This window comes from Phasianus colchicus, chromosome 1, assembly GCF_987193195.1.
Source record: "Phasianus colchicus chromosome 1, bPhaCol1.hap1.1, whole genome shotgun sequence".
Classification (NCBI taxonomy): Eukaryota; Metazoa; Chordata; class Aves; order Galliformes; family Phasianidae; genus Phasianus; species Phasianus colchicus.
The window spans coordinates 177,068,865-177,090,730 of record NC_143436.1 but is presented as its reverse complement, the minus strand read 5'-3'; the positions used below and the strand labels follow the sequence as shown (position 1 = coordinate 177,090,730).

General features: G+C 37.0%; 2 protein-coding genes across 8 annotated transcripts in view; one reads left to right on the top strand and one right to left on the bottom strand.

Annotated features, from left to right (window-relative positions):
• Nucleotides 1–14,379, top strand: part of PAN3 (poly(A) specific ribonuclease subunit PAN3) — a 75,444-nt gene extending 61,065 nt beyond the window's left edge. For 4 of the 6 annotated variants that reach the window (XM_090133709.1, XM_090133699.1, XM_090133721.1 and 1 more), the window contains 5 exons: nt 5,216–5,355; nt 6,259–6,388; nt 9,334–9,398; nt 10,127–10,265; nt 13,408–14,379. In XM_090133709.1, coding sequence (XP_089989835.1) covers nt 5,216–5,355; nt 6,259–6,388; nt 9,334–9,398; nt 10,127–10,265; nt 13,408–13,548 — 615 coding nt within the window. In that variant the 3' untranslated portion in view covers nt 13,549–14,379. Of the gene's footprint in view, nt 1–5,215; nt 5,356–6,258; nt 6,389–6,820; nt 6,917–9,333; nt 9,399–10,126; nt 10,266–12,636; nt 12,820–13,407 lie in introns of all 6 variants that reach the window. The other 2 variants (XR_016463219.1, XM_090133731.1) reach the window with 2 other exon arrangements.
• A 6,169-nt stretch (nt 14,380–20,548) lies between these two features.
• The window catches only part of FLT1 (fms related receptor tyrosine kinase 1), a 101,646-nt gene continuing 100,328 nt past the window's right edge, over nt 20,549–21,866 (bottom strand). For both annotated transcript variants that reach the window (XM_031615594.2, XM_090133659.1), the window contains one exon: nt 20,549–21,206. In XM_031615594.2, coding sequence (XP_031471454.1) covers nt 21,002–21,206 — 205 coding nt within the window. In that variant the 3' untranslated portion in view covers nt 20,549–21,001. The remainder of the gene's footprint in view (nt 21,207–21,866) is intronic.

Genomic DNA, 21,866 nt, shown 5'->3' with positions numbered 1-21,866 from the left:
AAAGGTTCGAGTGTATCTTTATTTTAGGCTCCTAGTTTTTCCGTGTTCTCCTGACGTTCTCTGAAGTGTGGACTCTGCATAATTCCTGAATTAAGAAGAATCCCTTTAGACTTAACAAAAACTGTTCCACAGTCATCTGGAGCATCACTGTGTACAGAAGTGCCTCTTTCCCTAACTTCCCCTCAGGGTAAAGTACATTACTTCAGCAGTCATCACGTACCCTGTTCATACTGGGAGTGAAAGACTACAGTAGGGAGTTGGATTTAATTTATTTTCATTAATCGAGATTATTCACTGTGAGAAAATTGCTCATTCAGAGTCTTCCAGTAATAAATGAAATGTTTGAACTTTGGCCAGGCAGAAACTAGCTCATTGGAGACCTTGTCCTAGAACATAGCAACTTTTTTTTTTTTCTTGGAATAATATAGTAAAGCAATTTTCAGTGTGCTTTGGGTAGGACTTCAAAGGACCCCCCTACACCCCAACAACTATATATCAATGGGCTTGTGGTAGTCACACAATGGAAAACAGCCAAGAGAATATAGGGATACATGTAAGTGAGATGTTTCAATCCTACAACTATAATGAGATTATGATTAAATACTTACTGAAGTTTACTTGAGTAGCAGCAGGAAAACAGATCATACTTGAATGTCATAATATCTCTGAAATTTTAAAGCAGAATATTTAATATACTTGGAGGTACAAATCTAAGAACGCTTTCAGGTGTGTCAATCTGTCAAAAGCTTTTAGAACTGTAGGAGCCCAACATTTGGCAACTAACTTGGTGTAATGCCTAGTTTTGTTTAGATATGGGTTTTGTTTACTTGTATTATACTTTCTTAGTATTTAAATTGTTCAAGTATTGCTGCTAAAACTGCAGTACTCTTTAAATGTGGAAGGTATATGCTGGAGTTAGAAAACATTGTTTACTTCCTTTTTGTTGCTTCCTCTGGAGAGGCCAGGCTCTCACAATTGATTTTGTTCCTTCAGAGATTCTGGATGGAATTAATTCCTTGAAATTCAGGGGTCATTTATCATGTCCTACCTTTTGTTTGACCTAGCCAGATAGCACTACAAAATAACAGCTGCAGCTTGTTCTTCTTCCTCTCGATCCATGACCCAGTTCCTGAATTCCTCTGGGACTCTTGTGACTGTTAAAAATGTAGGTTATCTGTTGGTTTACTGCCCAGCTTATATGCATTTCCTTGTTGTTGTCTTCAGTGCAGGAAGGTATTTTTGTTAGCATTTTTCACTTTCTGGCTATTTCCCATTGTTAACATAAGATAGGAAAGAATTTGACCAGAACAGAGAGGAGCTATGCAAAAGGAATGCAATTGTTCTTTATGGTCTGTTTTTCAGAATCTGTGTTAAATGCATTAGCTTATGTGATCATTTAAGAGTTAAATAAAGGTAACAATATGGGAAGCTAAATATATGAATAGAGACTTAAGTTAAAAACAAGATGCTTAAATCTTATATACATCGTCTTCACCCTCCTCACATCCAGTCTTATAAGTCAATCAGTTACTAAATTTGTGTAGTAATACTGGAAGTGGCGATGCAGGAAACAGTGGAAAGTTTTGATACGTATTTCTGTATTTGGAATAAAATGAAAGTTAGTCCTCTCCATGTGAAATGAAGAGAAAGCATAAGTGTTATTGATTTAGCAAAGGCTGTAAGGTAACATTTGCTCAAAGTATGTAGTAAAAAAATGTAGTAAACCAAAATAACTTTGACATGCACCTCCCTAAATTTTAAGAAACTAACTGAAGAGGCATCTTAACTATTAATGTTGACTTAAAAAAAAAAAATTAAAAAAAAAAAGAAAAAAAAGTAATCTAGGAACTTGGAGTGATTTCTAACTACAATTCCAGAGCTTAAAAGGATGAACAAATCCACAAAATCGTAGAGTGGATCATAGAACTTGAGCTGCTACTGATCCAAGCACAGCAGTGAAATAGGATAAACAGAGTAACATCAGTTTCAAAGAACTTAAATCTGACTTTCAACAAGATCCATTTTCTTATTTGACTAGCTTATGTGTTTAGCTAATAAAGCCAACTGCATGAAATGCTCAGATATCTTGAGGGCTTTGTGCATAGTAGCACATAATTGTTTTTAACATTAAAATTGTGGAGGGGTACCTATTCAATTAATTTTTAATCTACTCATGACATATTTAAAATTCATTTGATAACAGGGAAACATTAGTGGTGAAGGCTCTTTCAGAAGGTATTTCCCAGAGGCTGGTTTTTAGCTGAATGCTACTTTATATTTCCATCAGTGACCAAGATGATCGTGATAAAAATCTTTACTAGCAAAGTCTTCCAGGAGATAGAGGTTGTTGCAGACTAGTTGTTGTTATTAATTGAATTGCTATTTAAATGGCTATTTGCTGCACAAAAGATACATTTCTGGACAAAATATACCCTGTACTTAAAAGGTATAAAAGTTTTCTTTTGAAGTTATGAATCAACTTAGTATGACTTAATAGTTAGTGTTGATAATTACCATAGCAAATGTCTGGTAAGCTGGTGTGATTCTTAAATATGTGAAAAGCATAATATGCTGTGTTGTAAGCAGATGAATGATTGTACCTGATGACCTATCTGAACTGGCAAAGCTGCTGCAGGAATACTATTTACTTATGATGTCCTTGCTCCAAGAAGATCTATTAGTTATTGTGTGCTTCCTTTAAACTTCCTCTGCCTTGAAGCTGAAGGGGCTGAGTGAATGAATGAATTTTTCAGTGAGGAAGGTTAAGGTTTAGCAGGAGTATGTAGATTTTTCTCCTTTTAGAAAGATGGTGTACTTCAGTTCCTAGGAAGTTTTTACCTTGTTTGGAGAGACAGAGTTGGTCAGAAGGTGGTAGTTTGATCCCTTCTGAAATAGGAACCTGATTTCTGGAAGTCCTCATATTTATTCCACTATCTAGCCAGACACAAGAGGAAAAAAAACATTTCAGTTCCTAAAATTAGCTGGATGAATCCACGCCAGTTTTGCAATCAAAACATAAGTCGATCATTGGCTGTAACTTGAATTATGTATCTTTGAGGCTGCATTGGTGTGTTGTCATCTCTGCCAAGTTTTGTATTAGGTGTACTTCGTGAAACAAATGCTAATTTATGTTGCAAGTCAAATGGTTTAAAAAAAGAAAAAAAAAAAGCCTGAATTCAGAATTTCCTGTCTGAAGTTATGTAGACTCTTTTCTCAACCAATTTTAAAATTGAATGCAATCTGCATTATGATAGTGTCTAAGCAAGGAAAGATGATATTTACATCGGATTAATTTTTATGTTTTGGGTATATCAGTCAAGGTTGGGTGATAATGAAGAATTTATATATGATACTGTCTCATCAATTATTAAATGTTAGAAGGTTTTAAGTAGGAGACTTGAGAAAGAACAAAGATCATTTTAAGATTAATACAAATATTTATTTTCCCTAAGTCTTTTGGAAATAAACCTAAAAAACTAAAAAAAACTAAAAAATCTAAAAAAAAAAAAAGCAAAAAAAGGCCATTGTGCTGAGTGAAGATGTCTCAGTGCAGATACCTCTTCAGCAGTTTGTCTATTTACTACTATAGCAGTGTCTTCTGCTGCTCAACTTGACTGTACTTGATAGTGAATGTAAACAGGATCCCACCAAGATGGGATTTGTTGGTCTCATTCATTTCTCTTTGCCAAAGTACAAAGCAATGCTGATGCACAGGAATTCTTGGTTCCTTAGGAAATTAAGTCTAGCAAATGCCAGTCCCATCTCTTTCATGTATTGTCCTTGTTTCTGTTCTATTTGCCACATCTGGTTTCTGTCTTCATTAGTGACTGCCTTGTACCATGCTTTTTAACTTCTGTCACATTGCTTATTCATTTAAATTGTGCTGCTTAATCGTACTTTAGCAGTTGATACAGAATCAGCAGGGATGTTCATAGACCTGGAAACATGTTTTTTACGTTGTGCCTCAACATCTGGAAGATGTAGCCAAAGGGAAAGCTCCCTTCAGCTGCTGCAGCCAAAGGAAGAGCAGAGACTGTTACCCCTCTGGGTGGAACAGCTGTGAGGGGCTGTGACACATCCACCATCTCGGCAGTTTCCCAAAGTTCTAGCTCCAAAATTCTACACAGAACTTTAAATGTTATCCCACTACCAAATTTTTGGCCTTTCTAACAGAAATGACAGAAGCTATATTCCTTGTATGATGATATGCTCTGCTAAACATCATCTCCTTCCTCCAGAATATGGAACTGACATTCACGATGAATAATAGCAGTCACCTCCTTACTTTTCACAAAAGTATCTTTTCTTAGAAAAAGTCAGCAAGTATCTGTAGCTGATTATTAAATTCAATCTGAAGAACTCATCCAGTGCAGTTTCAAGTTTGGCCAAGTTTATATGCACTTGAAAGGCTTCGTATGGGAAGAATTGGGCATCTTCTGCAATGAATATTACTGTTCCCTACTGAATTGGGGTCCTGTTTTTAGAGAGAACTTCAAAATCTGATGTTACTTTTTACAGTAACTTCTGGTAGCAATTGTTTAAAGTAGTAAAAATGGCAGAAGTTTCTGTTGCAACTAAGTCTGTATAGCATATTCATCTTTTAAGAAGTGTTCTACTCTTAAGCAAAATGGTTAGTAATACTAAGGTTTTCTTCACAAATGGGATTCTGTTCCATTCATTAGCTGCACAGGTCTGTTCCTGTTTGGCTACTTCAGGCAGTTTTTATCTTTTCACACAGGCCAGAAGAGATGAAAATCTTTGAGTTGTTTTATTAAAACAGAAATATTGACCTGCTGGATTCCAATATTTCTGTTTTAACAAATAATCCTTGATAGGTATTTTTGCATCTTGTATCAAGAAGATGTGCAATTTGCTATCAACTACTTGATTCCTCAGGAATGAGTGCATGAGTGGCTAGGAGAACCTCTTCTGTAGTGAGCAGAAGCTCTACAAAGATTTCACTCTGGTATTATCCTTAAGATAAAAATGGGTAAATTTGAAGCTTTCAAAGATAAATATATTACCCTGAAATTGTTAGGTACTAAAATTCTCCTGTGGATGTTTTAACTACTTGGACAGCTGTATTGCACAGCTATAACGTTTAGTTGTTCAAATTCTTCAAAGGTTACTGAAGAACTGTCTTAAATGCCCTCTAGTAATGTATGTAATATTTATCTGTACTACGAATCTTATCTGTGCATGTTTTCCCTGTTAGCAAACAGATCTGATCTCCCTGGGGAAAGTTGTGTTGGCTTTGGCTTGCAATTCTTTATCAGGAATTCAGAGAGAGAATTTGCAGAAAGCCATGGAACTGGTGACAATCAACTATTCCTCTGATCTGAAGAATCTGATCTTGTAAGTTTGCTACCACATTTCTTTGCCGTTGTTTTTATTTTCCTGTAAAATATTATTGAAAGTGATGATAACTTTTTTAAACGTATGGTTGAAAATGTCAAAATAACACTTTCAGATGCAAATAAGAGTACAGTTTACTCTCATTAACTGATAATGTTTAATAACGTGCTGTCTATGCAAACATTTGAAGTTAATTCATATGTGTATTTTTATGATATAACTAATAAAAATCAATATCCTGTTAAAGCTCCTAGTAAGATTGTATTAATGTTTAAGCAACTATACAAAGCAAGTTTCCCTCCCAAAAAACAACACAACAAAACAAACACAAACCAAAAACAACATAAAAACAAACACCCAAGCCTTTTAAGTCTAATCTTCCATTCTGGGATTTATTGCTTCTTATTTACCATAGCAGTATCCTTGTCTTGTATCATAGTTATGGAAGGAGTTAAGGGATAGGCATGTTGATTTTTTGACCAAAGACTTCAGTGCTATTTTTTCTCAGTTGTATATTATTTTGTGGTGTTCTTTAGTATAGTCAACGTTTCTACTCTTACAGCCTAAGAAGTAAAAGTAGGTTTCTCTGTCCCTTCTCTCATTGGAAAAACGATTGCGTCATAATCTGAATCTTTGCATCTTCCCTTATGTTGTTTGAGTGGGATGAGCTAGGAAGTCCCATGAGAGCCCTCCCCTAGCTAATACAAATAACTGTCTGGAAGTAGGCAAGTAAATTAGCACAAATGTTTTCTCTGTTAATATCTTTTTTTTTTTTAAATACAAAAGCTGTCAATTCATAAATTAAACAAACATTGGGGTCAAGTAAAATCATAACAGGATGAACTTTTTGGCACTTGCAGTTTGTGTAAGTAATCTTTTTGGGGGGTGGGGATATTTTGGCAGGTATTTGCTGACTGACCAAAACAGGCTTCGCAGTGTAAATGATATCATGCCTATGATTGGTGCGCGATTCTATACTCAATTGGATGCTGCTCAAATGAGAAATGATGTTATTGAGGAAGACCTTGCAAAGGTAAATCGTTAAGTAATCTGCACAGGAAGACCTATAGAATGTATTCCTACAGCTGTACCTTCAGAGGGAATGTTTTGTAGTTTCAGTTTTTTTATTTGTTTACTTTGTTTAGCAACCCAAGTAAGCTGCCTTGAGAACTCTCTTCAAAGTACTGAAAGTCCAACAGCTCCAAGAACTACTAGTTTTAGAATGTGCTTGGCTGGGCTTTTAATTAGGTAGCATCCTCATGTCCAACCAGCAGTCCTGAGTAAATATTTTCTGTGTTGAATGATTGAAAAGTAGTATTCTGAGTAAATAATGCCATGTCACCTCACACTAGATCATGTAGCTTATATTCAAGATCAAAAGAATGCTTTCTTTATATTTTTGAATAGATTTAGATTTCAGTGCTACTTACCTTTGTGCATTTTTTTCTTTCTGAATGAATGCTAGATTATGGAGATAAAGGTCCTGATAGTCATCTTCAGTTTCCCTAAAACGTTCACATTTTGCTGTGTGAGTCTGGCTGATCTATCAAGTTCAGTCAAGGTATCAGGTGCTAGCTACAAAGGAAATATGTACTTTGTCCTGTGCAAACGTGTATTTGCTCAGCAGGAAAGGGTTTAAGCCTCGTCTTATCTGCTCTTCAGAAGTCACTGATCACAGAATTTTCAAACAAGACTGAAGTACATTTTAAAGGCTTTTATATGACTGAGGATTTGAGTAGGATAGGATATTGGGTTTCTGTGGATTAAATCAAGACTTGTGACTCATTTCCCTTGAATGCAATCACTGAGCATGTTTAAATAGGCAACAAATGGTATTCTGGTACTGTTTCTCTACCATTCGTGTGTTGGATAACCAACTGTTTTTCCCGTCTTTATGAAAGATAATGAAATCTTTCATGGCTAAGAGCAGCAGAAGAGCAGGATGGTGCCTCCTCTGGATGCAGAGCTCTACATGATAGGTGTTCACTCTTCTTATTGCACTCAACTACAACTTCTGCTCTAAATGTTTAAGATTGCTTCTTGTCAAGGTGGCCCAGCGTGCCTACTCAAATTTGAAATGGGTGGACTTTTTCCCATAATAAAAATGGGAGGTTGTCCTATAATCATCATGAAGCAATCTGCATTGTCAGTCAGGTTTTTTAATAGCAGTTGCTTTTCACTGGCAGGTGAGAAGAGCCACTGCAAATCCAAACTGTTGCATAGCTGCTCGTTCATCATTAGCTGTTTATCTAGCAGGGATAAGTAGCAATGTCATAATAGCAACAGTGTCACTTAAGTCTAGCCTGATATCCTCTCTTTGTTATTGCTCCAAAGCAGATGCTTAGGGGAGAAAGCTAGAACGATAGTAGCATGTATGTTATTTTTCTGCATGTTCTCCAAGCATGCAGTCATCACAGCTTGGAGGCTTATGATGTAGGAGGTGGTTTGTGTGTAGACAATAATGTTGGTGTTCTCTTGAAGCCATGGATATTGTTGCTCACATTTCACACAGTAGTGACCCTGTTACTCTGTCCTTTTCCTTCCTCACCTTAATATTCCCATTATCTACGTGTCACAACATTCAAGCATGCAAAATTCTGTTTTCAAGTCCTTTAATCCACTCTAGGAGAATTCCTTGCCTTATGTGCTACCAAGCCTGCAGAGAGGCCACCTGGAGGCTTAGAGCCAGTGTTGTTGCTCAATTCTGTTACCACTGACAGGGAATCTACAAGGTTGTAGCACTCACACAGATGTGGTTTTGGCTTTTGTGTTTTTGGCACATGCCAAAAAATAATTTTGAGGTTGTATAGACCTCTGCTAGCTGGAGAAGGTAAGTCTTTACTGTCGATCTCCAAATGCAGCTTTAATTCAAGTACAAGCTGTTCTGCTGTGCGTTTTTTAGACTGGTAATAAAAATCTTGCTACCCCATGGGTTGTTTGAGGTCAAACTGTTATCACCTTGACCTACTTTATTTACCCAGCTGTGCACAGTAATCTACTCCAGACTGAATTAATTTGAAATCAATATGATCATGCATGGAGTGAGATGCAGCTTAGCATGAATAACATCTGAGAGCTGGGCCACTGGAGAATATGAATAATGTCAGGAGAGAGTATTTTTTTTTTCATATCAGCTTTGAGCAGCTTTGCTTAAACAGAAGATTAATCCATGGTATAAATGCAAGCTAGCTTAAGATATAACACTTTTTATTGTAACTTAAATGACAATGAAGGATGTATGAAATCAATTTTTCAATTGATTACATGTATTTTAAGCATCTTAAAATGCTAATGTTCTGTCTTTTGTGCGAGTTTGTTCTGATTGCTTTGCCTCTGTTATCAGAGTACTTAGAGTTTATACTGCATTAAAATCAAAAATTATATTTTTAGATTTTTTGGAAGAACTTGTTTCAAAAATTTGGGACTAGACTGCAATTCCAATTTCAGTATGATGTTATTGCTATGCACTATTTTCTAATGATCTACAAAATGTTTTTCAAGAGCGCATGTAGTAGATAATGTTTCTTCTCCATATGCTTTAAATCAGCTATTTATACTATTTATTTCTACACTCTAGCTTGCATGTGTATATGTATACAAGCACACAAGGTGTGTTAAATTCTTGTTTAACATAACTGTATTTTAATTTATTTTTGAATGTAGGCTGGCAAGGGAGGCTAGACTAGTTTCCAGGTAGTGATAGGTTGCCTGATCCAGTTCTTGTTAGGGCAGCAAGTTGTCACTGGTTATTAAATCTCCACACTTAAATGCGAAGTGTGAAGATTAGAATTGGGCTACCAATACGCAATATAATGTATTGGATCTAGATCTCTTTCTGAAAAAATTACACCATCTTCTTAGACTAAATCAATTATTGTAGTTCATAGTGCTTCGTTAGCATTACTGTGCTATAACTTTGGTAAATAAGTGTCTTAATTTTATGTTTCAGAAACTTGAATAATCTTTCTTGTTTTCTAGGAGGTGCAAAATGGAAGGTTGTTTAGGCTTCTAGCAAAATTGGGAACAATCAATGAGAGGCCAGAGTAAGAAATTCTTGTTTTTGTGGTGTAGAGCATGCAAAACCCAGTTTCCAATGCAAAATTTCTTCCCTTGTAAATTTAAGCTGAACATTTTTCCCCATGTTTGCCTCTGAAGCGATTAGGTGTTAACTCTTGAAACAGTAAGAAAAAAAACATAAGCAACTTTGACAAAATATTAAACAAACAAAAAGACTACACATAGATATGTCAAGGTTTCTTCCAATTGGATTCTCTTAGTTCCTTGTGAACAATGATAGTTCTTGAGGAAAAGCGTAACTGTCTTGAACTGCAGCTAATTATGTAGATATCTGTTTTAAGCCTGTTAATTATCAGCTTGTTTTTTTTTTATGAGGTACAGCATAAAAATTAAGTGTTCCTGTTTGGTTTTCCATTGGCTCTTGTTTTATGCATAATTGAATAGACTTGGCTGGAAGAGTTGTTTGCAAAGTTTCTAACGTTTACGTGGTAAACTTGTTAAAGAAGGCCACTGTTTTCCTCTGTTGCTTTTCTGTGGGCCTTTCATAGGCATTAACTTCAGATACTTTAGCTGAGAAGCTCTGAATGCGTCATCTTCTGACAGTGTGGCAAGAGATACTAATTTATTGCAGATCTTAACAGGAAGCTCAGCAGAGCAGTAGGGTGACTCAGTCAGATAGCACAGTCATGTGTATATATGAGCTTTGCTTTGTCTTAACTTTCTGAAGTTAATATGAGCCTTTGTTTTACACCAGGTTTCAGAAAGACCCAACGTGGTCAGAAACTGGAGACAGGTATTTACTAAAGCTCTTTCGAGATCACCTTTTCCATCAGGTGACAGAAGCGGGTACTCCTTGGATTGACCTCAGTCACATTATCTCATGTCTTAACAAGGTACACTGTATTTGGGTTAGCTTTTAAAAACTGCATGGGTTAAATTTCTTTAGAATAATATTCCAATTCAAAGCAAGTTGTCACTGGCAGGTTAATTCTGCTGATTTAACTGATGGTCATTTTTTCACCTATTTTGGTTGAAAACAATGTGTTCTCAAAGCTAATACTCAAGCATTTGTGGATATTGTAAATAAACTTAGTAGTACATTAATGTTAATACTCGGGATTCAGTAATACAGCATGAGATTCATATTAACCTTTTCATCCTATAACGCATTGAATACTGTGGATAAGCAATGCTGGTCCCTTTATGCTACTCTGGTCTTTTCAATACAGCATAAAGGATCCGTAAAACCCCTTTTATAGGGAGAGGTTTCTGTTGATATAGTTATCACATAATATGGTCATAAAACAAGAGGGTCCATTCCTAATCTGTGCTGGCCAGAGTGGAAGCGGGAGGGTCATATCAGGAGAGGAACTGCAATAGAAATTTAAGCAAAATCCAGCACTGTCCTAGACAGTGAGGAAAATTTCTGTGTTAAGCCTCTTTCTGGTAAAACACACATTCTTGCAGTCTTCTAAGAGCTGCACCACTAGCAAAACTTTAGCTGAATGCTTTCATGGTTAATAGTGGGAGATGTAAGATAGACTACAAGATCTTAAGTGATTGTAGAGTGATTTGCTCCATAAAGTACAAACTGATTTTTTTTTTTTTTGTCAGATCAGCTTTCAACTTATCTTACGTTGTTTTATCAAAATTCAGTAACATGCAGGAGAATAAGATGCTGCTTTTCTTTGTAGCCTCCTGGTCATTCCACTCCTTACAGAGAGTGGCAATGCAGACACTGACCATGTATAGTTTGTGTAGTATTTTCTTTTCTAGGATTAGGTAACCAACTTTCTTTTCCATGAATGTTTGTACATACTCAGATCCATTGGCATGAAACAGCTGACTATTTACAGTGAAAACTCTTTCTGAACTGTCACAGCTTTTTATCTGCTGTTAGACCACTGCTGTGCGTATTTTTAACCATTTTTTATCTTTCTGATTGATGTCTGTAATTGCTTTAAAAGGGGCATAAAAGGATTGACGAGGCTAAATCAAAAGCATGTTGCTATTCAAATAGTGAAATGTCATCACGATTTGAAAGTGATAACCAGTATAACTCTGTAACAAGTGGAGAGCAGTCCTGAATTTGTAAGTAGGAGACTATGTCAAAGAATGCCTCATTCTATAAATGCTCATGGCTTATCTTTTTTAAGCAGAGGCTCTTCTCTTCTGTGGTTGTGGACTCAACACACAAAAAAATATAAGGCTTTGTAGAACTTCGCTTCAGAAACGCACTCTACAAAGCATTTCTAAAATCACAGTGTTCACTAGTAGAAGTGGTTATTTGGGCTTTTCTGCTATGCCCAAAAGCATTCTTTTTGAATGAAATTCACTCCAGTGTTTAAAAAAGATCTTTTTTTTTCAGTATGGTGTTTTTGAGATCTTTTTTGCTAAGACACTGATTTATGTATCCAAAGGAAAAGAAAGTTATATAATGTTTCTAGTCAGCTGTGTGGCTTTCTTAATACAGATCATCCATATGCTGAACTTGTGAAGATATTTTGCCGATTTTGTGAGAGACAGTGTGAACAGTGGACAGTTTCTCACACAGCCTGAACATGTTAACATTTTGTAGTGGGTGTTGGAAGGGAATTGTAGTTTTATCCTACTTTACAAGAATTAAAAGCTAATTGGCTTTTTTTTGTCCTTCTAAGCTATTCACAAAGCAGAAGCTTTACATTTAGGAAGTTACAGCTGTTAAGGTTATAATCAGAATATTATTTTTAGAAGATAAATGCAAGTGGTTTCTAATTTGCTGCGTTGCTTCAGACAGCAGCCAAAATCTCAATGCCAAATGTAATTGTCTTTCTGCCAGTCAGAACAACATTACATAGCTGGGGCTATATTTCCAAAGATCATCTCAATGATATCATACCCTGCTTGCCTCTGCTTCACCTTCTGTAAGGTTTTAGTATCAGAATTTGTAAATATTGACATATTAAGCCACAAAGCTTTTCAATACAAGAGTCAGTTCTCCATTGCTGGAGGTGTCTTGCAAAGTGAGATCATAAGAAAGTGTTAGAAGAGATTGTCAGCATGTGAACTATCATGTTTTTCTGCTCTGAATTAAGACTTTGTGATATATCTCTAATGTAAGTAGTGTAACACACGTGCATCCCGAATTGTTACTTTTCTGCTCTGTTCCTGAAACTTCCTAGTGAAAGGAATCCAGCAGCCTCCTTAAGGGAGACTGTGCCATTTGTGGAGCTTCACGTTTTCTAAATAGATTTCATTACAAAAGTGTTTCTGCATCTATTACAGGCAATTGTCATCAAATATTGGTGACAGGAGTTGCATGGAGGTTGCTTGGAAGATCATGCAACTCGGTTCTGGTATTACTTTAATATTGTATTTGAGAAGTCAGAACAAAACATGAAAACAAATGTGGAACAAATTTTAATCTTTAAGCCTGAATTATCCTTTCATTTATGGACTTGTAAGTAGGTAATACTTTTCTTAGAATAAGGGAAGAAGTGTACTCTACAAAAGGCTTGAACTAGTTTGTGTCCACTATGGAAAAAAAAAAAAACAAAACAAAAACAACAAAACCATAAGATTTTGGTTTCTATCATTATTAAGAGTACTTGGGGTTGGTCCATCTGTTAATTCATTTTTAGAATGGGCTAGAGGTCCTGCTAGGAAGCATGTGGATCTTATGTGCAAATATAGTGGATGATGTGCAAATGTTATGTCAAATATTCTGTTCATCAGGAGTTATCTGAAAATTAGACTAGATATTCTGTACAGGGGGAAGTAGTATTGCAGGATTACTTGATTTATGGACAGGGAAGAAAACAGTGGTAATTTAGTCCACAGGTGTGGGATGTCCATCACGTTAAGATCAAAATGTCTTGATTTCTTGGCAAGTATGTTGTTCTCATGGAGCTCAGATGTGTTAACAAAGAAAGGAAGGATCTGAGTTGCACCAAAATAATGTACTTGCGAAGAAATTGATTGCTTTTGTTATTGGGGAAATGTTTTTGCCATTTATTTCACGCTTCTTTTATTTTATCTTTTGCATTCTTGTTACAGTTAGATGCTGGTGTGCCAGAAAAAATAAGCCTCATTTCCAGAGATGAGAAGAGTGTACTTGTGGTAACTTACAGCGATTTAAAACGCTGCTTTGAAAATACTTTTCAAGAACTGATTGCAGCCGCAAATGGTCAGTTGTAGTATTTGCTGAAAGCATGCAGGACATTGCTGAGGAACTTAACCAATAGCAAATTGCACTACAGCTGAATTGTTGTTGTCATCTCATTTCACATTTGGGAAACAAACAGGAGATGAGCAAAGCTGCTTGCACTTCAGTCAGGTACACTGTTACTTGAAGGGAAGAATGTTTCACTTATCCTAGAGCTAAGGCTGCCATGGGAGGCTTTATCTGTGAAGAATTTATTTTAGATTAAGGAACACATCAGGTGCATGATGTTCCTGCTTTTATTTTTTCCACTTGTATATGCACTAATTTTAATTTTTTTAAGACTTTTCTGATCTCTGAAGTTTTGCCACATTGTATACTTAAGGGAAACTCTTTGCAAGGACGTTTCTGGGATACATTTTTGTCACTGAGGATAAAGTAAAATTTATTCATTTTTGATATTATTTGCACCCAGAATAGCATAAAGGACCAGGTAAATAATTTAATAGAAATTGTGTTCTATTAATTACCATTTAGTTCGTAACCTCTGTAAAAGTGTGTTGTATGCAAGCTCTGTATGCCACCCACTGTTAGCTCGGAAAAAAAGAAGATGAACCTTTAAAATTGATCAGCTCGAAGTATCACTGAATTGACCAAAAGCAAAAAAGGAAAGAAAGTTCCCTATTATTTGAATTAAACTTTGTCTAAGCGAAGTGACGAAAATAGCATCATGGGAAACATCTATCATTTATGGAGCATATCAAACTTGCTCTAACCACAACCATCGCCTTTTAAAAAAATGTTTGTATGTTTTCCTGCTAGTCAGAAGCATTTACATTTATGCAATTTTTAATAGATTTTTTTTTTTAAAGAAATTGTGTTAAAATGCCTGAAGTTTCAGGAGTGTATTACTTTAGGTTATTTACAGTATAATTTTTGTATAAAGTTCTGTTCTTTGAACCACAGCTTTATTATGGTACGCTACACTGGATACAGATACAAAGACACTGTTAACAGAAGATTAACTAAACACAGCAGTTGTCTGGCATCAAGAGCTTTTCAAGTTTTACAGCCCGAATCTGGAGGGATAATGATCTGCTGTGCCTTTGCAGTCACTGCTTAGCCCAAAGTAATATTACTTTTGATAATACTCAATACATGAATATTCCTGAAGTAATTCAGTCTCAAAAGTCTGGAATTTTCCTCCTCAATTACCTTTCTAATATTTGGACGTGCAGTTGTCTCCAAACTTGGGTATTCATGGGATTTCTAGTTAAACACCTACACTTTGATACTGAAGACTGCCAAATACGTAGGAATTTTCTTTCTTAAAGCAGTAGTGAAGACTGTATCTATCCTTTCCCAGCACTGAATGTTTTAATAGCACTGGGTGCTCACCATGGAGAAAATGTGGAAACTCAAAAGGTCAGGACAGACTCTAAGCACTTGCAACTGATGTTACTGGCATCAATTTTAATAATTCTCAATATTTGTAGTTTTCAGAGAAGTTTTTAATATTTCTCTGTCCACTTTTATAAGCTTTAAAATGATTCTCCGCCTTGAGACTTGCATCAAGGAAAGCAACTCTCGTCACATCGAAAGCTTTGAAGACTAGGGATGTGCTTTACACATTTTAGAAAATGTGGTTGAATCCACATGAGGTAGCATCAGTTGTTGAGTTTAAAGATCGATTATTGTTGCATTTGATCAAATGAATTTTAAAAGGAACATAATGTTTAATATTCAAACGATAACAGTTGCCAGAATGTTCTTTTTAATGTAAAAGGAACAGGAACTTTGAAAAGTGAACATAAAAAAAAAAAAAAAAGTCTTTTATCATTAGCTCATGTATTTGAGGAAGAGCAGCTGTCTTTTATATGTTTTTTGACAAATCATATTGTAATTCTTTTGTACAAAAAAGAAGTACTTGTATTCTAGAAGAAATATGAAATGCTTAATTTATAAGCGGGCTGAGGTTTTTTCCAGTATTGTTTTCTTTGAAAATGAAAGGGGATCATCTGTTCAGTTGTGGGGTTTGGGAACCTTTGAAAATTTAATTTGTGGACCAATATTTTGTGAAAGTGTAAGGCAGGGGTAAAATAGGGCTTCAATTCTCATCCTTTTTAGACCAGCAAACCACCCTCTGCAAGACATGTCTAAATTGCAAACCTGTGTGTATTTGCATAATGTCAGTTTGCTTCAGCCCCAGTTAACCACAGGACTTGGTTTAAAAACAAAAAGGTAGACAGCTAATAAGTCTTCATACATAAATAATGTCAGCCAGAAAATATTTGGTGTCAGGTAATACATAACATGATAATTTAAAAAAAGAAAAAAAAGTTGAGCTTTGTTTTTTTTTTTCCTATTTATTTCATTTGGTTTGTATTTGGGAATGATTTAAACAGTCTGAAGTTTAGCTTGGGTGTTTTTTGGGGGAGAGCCCTTCTACCCCATTTTAATTCCATTTAGAAGGTTGTCCTAAAGTTCTAGTTCAGTCCATTCATAGGAAGAATTATATGTCTGTATTTATAAAGAAGAGCCACCAGGATGTGTCCTTCTAGATGGGAAATTTAATTCTAACCTTTCTATTCTTACAGCTAAAAGCACAGACGGGGCAACCTTTGAAATCATGTGATGTTGGTCATTTTAATTTTTGTACTGGTTTTAAATTCTGTTGCTGTATTTACTATATTGTAAATATTTTGTTGAGGGTATCTATATATTTTTTGATTTGCCCTTGTTTCAGTAATTCAGGTGTCAACTGCTTCCCCTAAAAAGCACCAGTATGTTAAGTTCTGATGTCATGATCCCAATATGTGTTACTCATCTTTAATCCTGTTTTCATTCTTCATGTGTACAGCAGTATTTTTAATAAAGAATACCAGAAACAATGTGGCCTTTTTTTGACAACGTGAAGCATTGAATTTGGATATGCAACTTTTCAGCTCTTACACTGGAATTGTATTCTGTTCAGCCATATTTCTTCTGTGTTTCGTTTCCAGTGCAAAGTTCAAACAGCTGCGATTCACAAATAGTTTTTAATGCTTGCCACTTGGAGTACATGACTTATCCTGAAACATATAGATGCTGATTACCCAAGTCATAGTAATACACACTTCCTTAACTCTGAGTCAACTCAATAGCAAAGTATATTAATTTCTCTTAAGAATTTGCATGTTAAGTAATTGACAGCTTCATTTAATGGAATTTCTTTTCTGTACTGTTAACATGCAGTGGTGAGATGACTTACTTTTGGATTGACGTAGAAGAACTTACTCCAGTCCTGACTATGCTTATGTTACATGAAACTGTGCAGTATATATGAAATAGTTGGTAATTAGTATTCATTTAGTAAGGAGTTCTTATCCCTTAAATTGTATTTTTAGAAATTTTATTATATGGAGACTTCATTGCCAGGCCTCTCTCCATCATATTTGAAAAGTCATGGCTGTCATAGAATGTCTCTGGTGACTGGAAAAAGGTAAACATATCACTTGCATTTTTAAGAAAGGGAGAAAGTTGGTCTGGGGAACTACAGGCTGGTGAGCCTCACCTCTGTGCCTGGGAAGATCTAGGAGCAGATCCTCCTTAAAGAGATGTTGAGGCACATGAGGGAGGAGCAGGTGATCTGAGACAGCCAGTGTGGCTTCACCAGGGGAAGGTTGTGTCTAATCAACCTGGTGGCATTCTGTGATGGAATGATGGCACTGATGGACAAAGGGAAAGCAAGTGATGCCATTTACTTGGACTTCTTTAAGGTCTTTGACATGGTCCCCCATCTCTCTCTAAAATGGAGAGAGAGAGAGATTTGAAGGTTGCATTGATCAGTAGATAAGGAATTTATTGAATGATCTCAGCCAGAGGATTGTTGTCAGTGGCTCTGTGCCCAGGTGGAGTCCAGTGAATGGTATCCTCCAAGGGGCCAACTTGGGATTGGTACTCTTTAAAATGTTTATCGGTGACACAGATGATGGAATTGAGTGTGCTCTCAGCAAATTTGCTGATGACACCAAGCTGAGAGTGCAGCTGATATGGCAGAAGGAAGAGATGACGTCCAGAGGGATGAGTTCCTGGGAGAACAGTTTATTGAGCATCCCTGCTGAGATGAATGTGGATGCGATAGTGGCCTTCCGTTACTTAAAGGGAGCTTGTAAGGAGGGAGACCAACTATTTACTGGAGAAGATAGTGATAGGACAAAAAGGAATGGTTTTTAGTCTAAATCTCCCCTCTTTTAGTTTGATGTCAGGGGAAGTTATTCACTGACAGAGTGGTGAGGTGCTGGCACAGGCTGCCCAGAGAAGCTGTGGATGCCCCATCCCTCCCTGGAGGCATTCAAGGCCAGGTTGGATGGAGCCCTGGGCAGCCTGGTCTAGTGTCTGATTTAGTGGTTGGCAACCCTGCCTGTGGCAGGGGGAGTGGGGCTAGGTGATCCAACTGGATGGTCTTACAACCCAGGTCATTCTATGATTTAAAACAAAGCTGTGCTAAGCTCAGTGGGAGCTCTTGTCCTGTAGTTTTTCTTAGTAATGTGCAGCAAGAGCCGCAGAGCGTCCTACGGCTGTAGGTAACACCATTGTGTTCTGTGTCTCCAGAGAAGATATCTTTTCAACCTCCTTTCAAAATGGCTTGGAGTTGAGTCATAGAATATGGCAGAGAGCCCTTGATAGAACACCTAAGTAGAGGCAGCTTCTCTGGGCTGTGCATCTGGGCTGGGGATTTGGAGGTTTTCTGAACAAGAGTGAACAGATACTGGACCTGAGCTGCTAGCTTGCAACACAGCCACTTCAGAACAGGCTTTGTTGGTGACAACTAGCTTAGTGTGAGCAGAAGGGAGACCATTAAGGAATATTTGTCACTGGGCTGATTTGTCTCCCCCCACAGTGAAACATTGGCTCTCTTGGAGGCAGAGTTGAGTTTTTGTCTCCAGACAGCAGTAAGCATTTCTTAGATATGCTGAGTTGAGTGGATTTCACTCACACAGGGAAGGAGGACAGGTGTCTGTCACTGTGTCAAGTTTGTTGCGTGGAGCGTGCCTTCTGTGCCATTGTTCCATGTTCCCATTTGCTCACAAGACTGGTACATTTGGTGTTTTAGTGCTGCTCAGTGCTGAACCATCTGTTGCAGTAATTTCTGATGCTGGATCAACTAATTTGATAGATTCTTCCAAAAAGCAAACTTTATTGCATGAATTTAGTGATCGAATACGCTATGCGAAGACAGAAAATGCAAGATAAAATGTGAGTTATTCACATCACAGAAACTTAGGGGATTCATATAAAAGTAATCTTTGTAGTTCAGTTTTCTTAAATATTTATGCACAAAAAGCATATTTATATATTTACATTGTGCAAACACTTCAGAGGTGCATTATCCCATAATTAATTTTTTGCTGAACCGGACTTAAGAAATTGTTTTCTGAATTTATTTTTTAATTTTTACCAGAAAGAGGTGGTGCAATAGTTTGTATTTAAAACTGGTGATCTTTTGGGAAGGAGGAACTGGAACTGATATACAGTTTAGAAGTAGCGATACATATTTCTTTTACTTGCATACATGAGCTCATTTTCCTTTTGAATATACAAAAGATCATTTGCCTTTAGGTCTGTTAATGGGTTAAGTTCACAGTTCCTAAACTGACTCAAGAGATCAGAATCCTATGTAACATATTCAATGTTTCAGCGCTGTTAAATGGCCAAATCCTTGTTAACATTGAATTCAAAAGGGGGTAGTGCATCCCTACGCACCTTGAGCAGGGAACATTCACGTCCTTTCTGAGATGCTATACAAAAGTCTGTTATAAATCAATGATACATTTTTATTCCTGTACATATATACTATTAACTAACCTAGAAATTCAACTGCCTTCAGTAAATATAAAAATAAAACAATAAAATAAAAAAAAAAGTAAATAATAAAAATAAAAAAAGCTGCCCTAACTTTCCAAACAGGTTGCCATGCCACTTCTAAATAATCCCATTGCACTCTAGACACTCTCTAGAAATTAATACTTTGCTTTAAGTATATGTAGTTTAGTAGCCATAGTGTCTTTTCAGACAGATTCCCATAAACAAAATATACTCAGTGCAGTGTTAGAAAGCCCATTAGATTTCACAGACAGAGCTTGGCTTTAGTGTATCTTGTTTGTTTCCAGTGTGTGTATGTTGGCATATTGACAAAGTGCAAAACTTCAGGAATATTTACCTGGTTCCAGTAGGATTGACCAAACTGAGTTGATGTGCATTCCCTCTTATTGTAGTACTGGCTCTGATCTTAGTTAGGTCTCTTGTATCCTTGCAAACTGTGTTTTGAAATTCTTGCTTTGCAAGACTCTCTCCCTCTTTTGTCTTCTGGAGCAGTAAGACGTGTGGTGTCTCATCCCAATCTGACTCATTCAGCGCAATGGCTTTCCCCAACGGATCTCAAAGTAGCGTATGATCTGCTTCTTGCTTTTCTCTTCTCTGAGCATCCTTCATTTTTCAACACTACATGGATAGCCTCGCTATAGACCCAGGTAACAGGGTGCAAATTCCAAGATGCTTTATGCTATGGGCTCACCTCAGCTGCCTCTCCCATCCAGAGGCTGGATTAGTGCAGCATTGTGTGCCCTTCTGCTGCTAAGGGACCAAACCATTAACTTGTTCTGTTTGTAATGATGACTGTTCTGGTTGTCAGAAGCACTGGGAAAGTTATTACAGCTATTGCTGTTCAGCATTAGCAAAGTCAAAGCCTAAGCATCAGTATTTTGCTATGTTTTGTACATGTATATAGTGGTCTGTAGAAACAAAAATCACTTAGATTGTCAATGATATCCTCTTAAATTTCAGCATAATTATAACTACTTGGGTCAACATGTCTAAACTGACATTATTTTACAGAAATCTTTTTTAAAAATGCATATTATGAGGACTGCTCTAAAAGTAATGCCTCCTATTTTATTATCATGCTGGTCCATGACATCAGAAATGGGTGTTGGTGGTATGGCAACAGAGGTTGAACCTTCCCAGCAATATTCTGATATGTATTGTGGTGTGACAGATGGCAGCAGAGGGGCAGTCTGACAGAATGGCATCTGACATGGAAGGGTGTATGATGCAAAGGTGTCATTGAGTTCCTCTATGCAGAAAAAATGGCACCCACTGACATTCATAGAAGCTTTCTGAACATTTATGGAGATCAAACAGTGGATGTGAGCACAGTGAGGCAGTGGGTGGTGCATTTTGGCAGTGGTGACAGAGACATGAAAGACAAGGCATCATCCAGATGGCCTTACACAGCTGTCACACCACAAAATCAAGAGTCTCAACCAGCTCATCCACATGAATTGACTAATGGTGATGACTGTGTTGAAAAATTTTATAGCTGAGAATTTGCTGTACCAAATACTCTTATTGTTCTCATTGTATCTGTTGTAGTTTCAACAAAAGAAAAAAAAAGAATAGGAGGCATTACTTTCAGAGCAAGCTACATAAATCTTAGCCCAGAAACACTTAAATGGATGGCTGAGAGTGATGGACTACTGAGCTGTAGTCAGGAGGGGGAGAGTGGCACGCTTTCATTTTCTCCAGCACTGTGTTTCCGTAAGCGTATCTTTGCTTGGAGTCGCTGAGTTGGTCACAACTGAAACTGCAGAAGCTTCTTGGCTTTGTTATTCCAGAAAGCCCCGACTCCTTGCTCCTACTGACACCTTTCATGCTGAAATAGAGCAGCATCGTTGTTAGCACGTTTAACATGTACCGGCGTTTGTTACGGTGACTTAAGCACAGACACGTTACAAGAAGCAGCTTTGTTTATTATCAGATGATGGAAACAGCATCGATGCAGATGGGATTGCTTAGTGGGACAGCAGAGCAGAGGACTGAAAGAGCCCTTTTGTGTCCCCTTTCAGTCCCCTTCTGAGCACAGATGGCTGTGACCAAACATTTTATTAAAGTGACTGTGCTCATTGTATGTATTAATCTTGGTGCGTGCAGGGAAATATCTGAGCGTTAGACCTAAGTTCTGTTGTTCATTTGTGACTGTTGCTGGAGAGCAAAACTTCATTGTGGGGTGAAGTAGTGTGAGTGCTGGGAGGGTCTCTTTATAAGAGAAGATTGAGTGGGAGGAGTGAAGTAGTGATAGCTCTCAAGCTGTGTGATAAAAGCAGAAAGCTGCCAGCATAGATGTATCCAGCGCCCAATACAGTGAGTTTTTAAGACAAGTGGCTCATGCTTTTGAGGAAGGGCAAAAGAGCTGGGTGTCTCCTCTCTCCGCTTGTTCTCAGCAGCAAATACAGACTGCTGGTTTTTATTTAAAGCATTCCTGTCCTGCAAAGAACTGGTTATCCTGTAGGCTGCCTTTTATACAGTGCCCTTT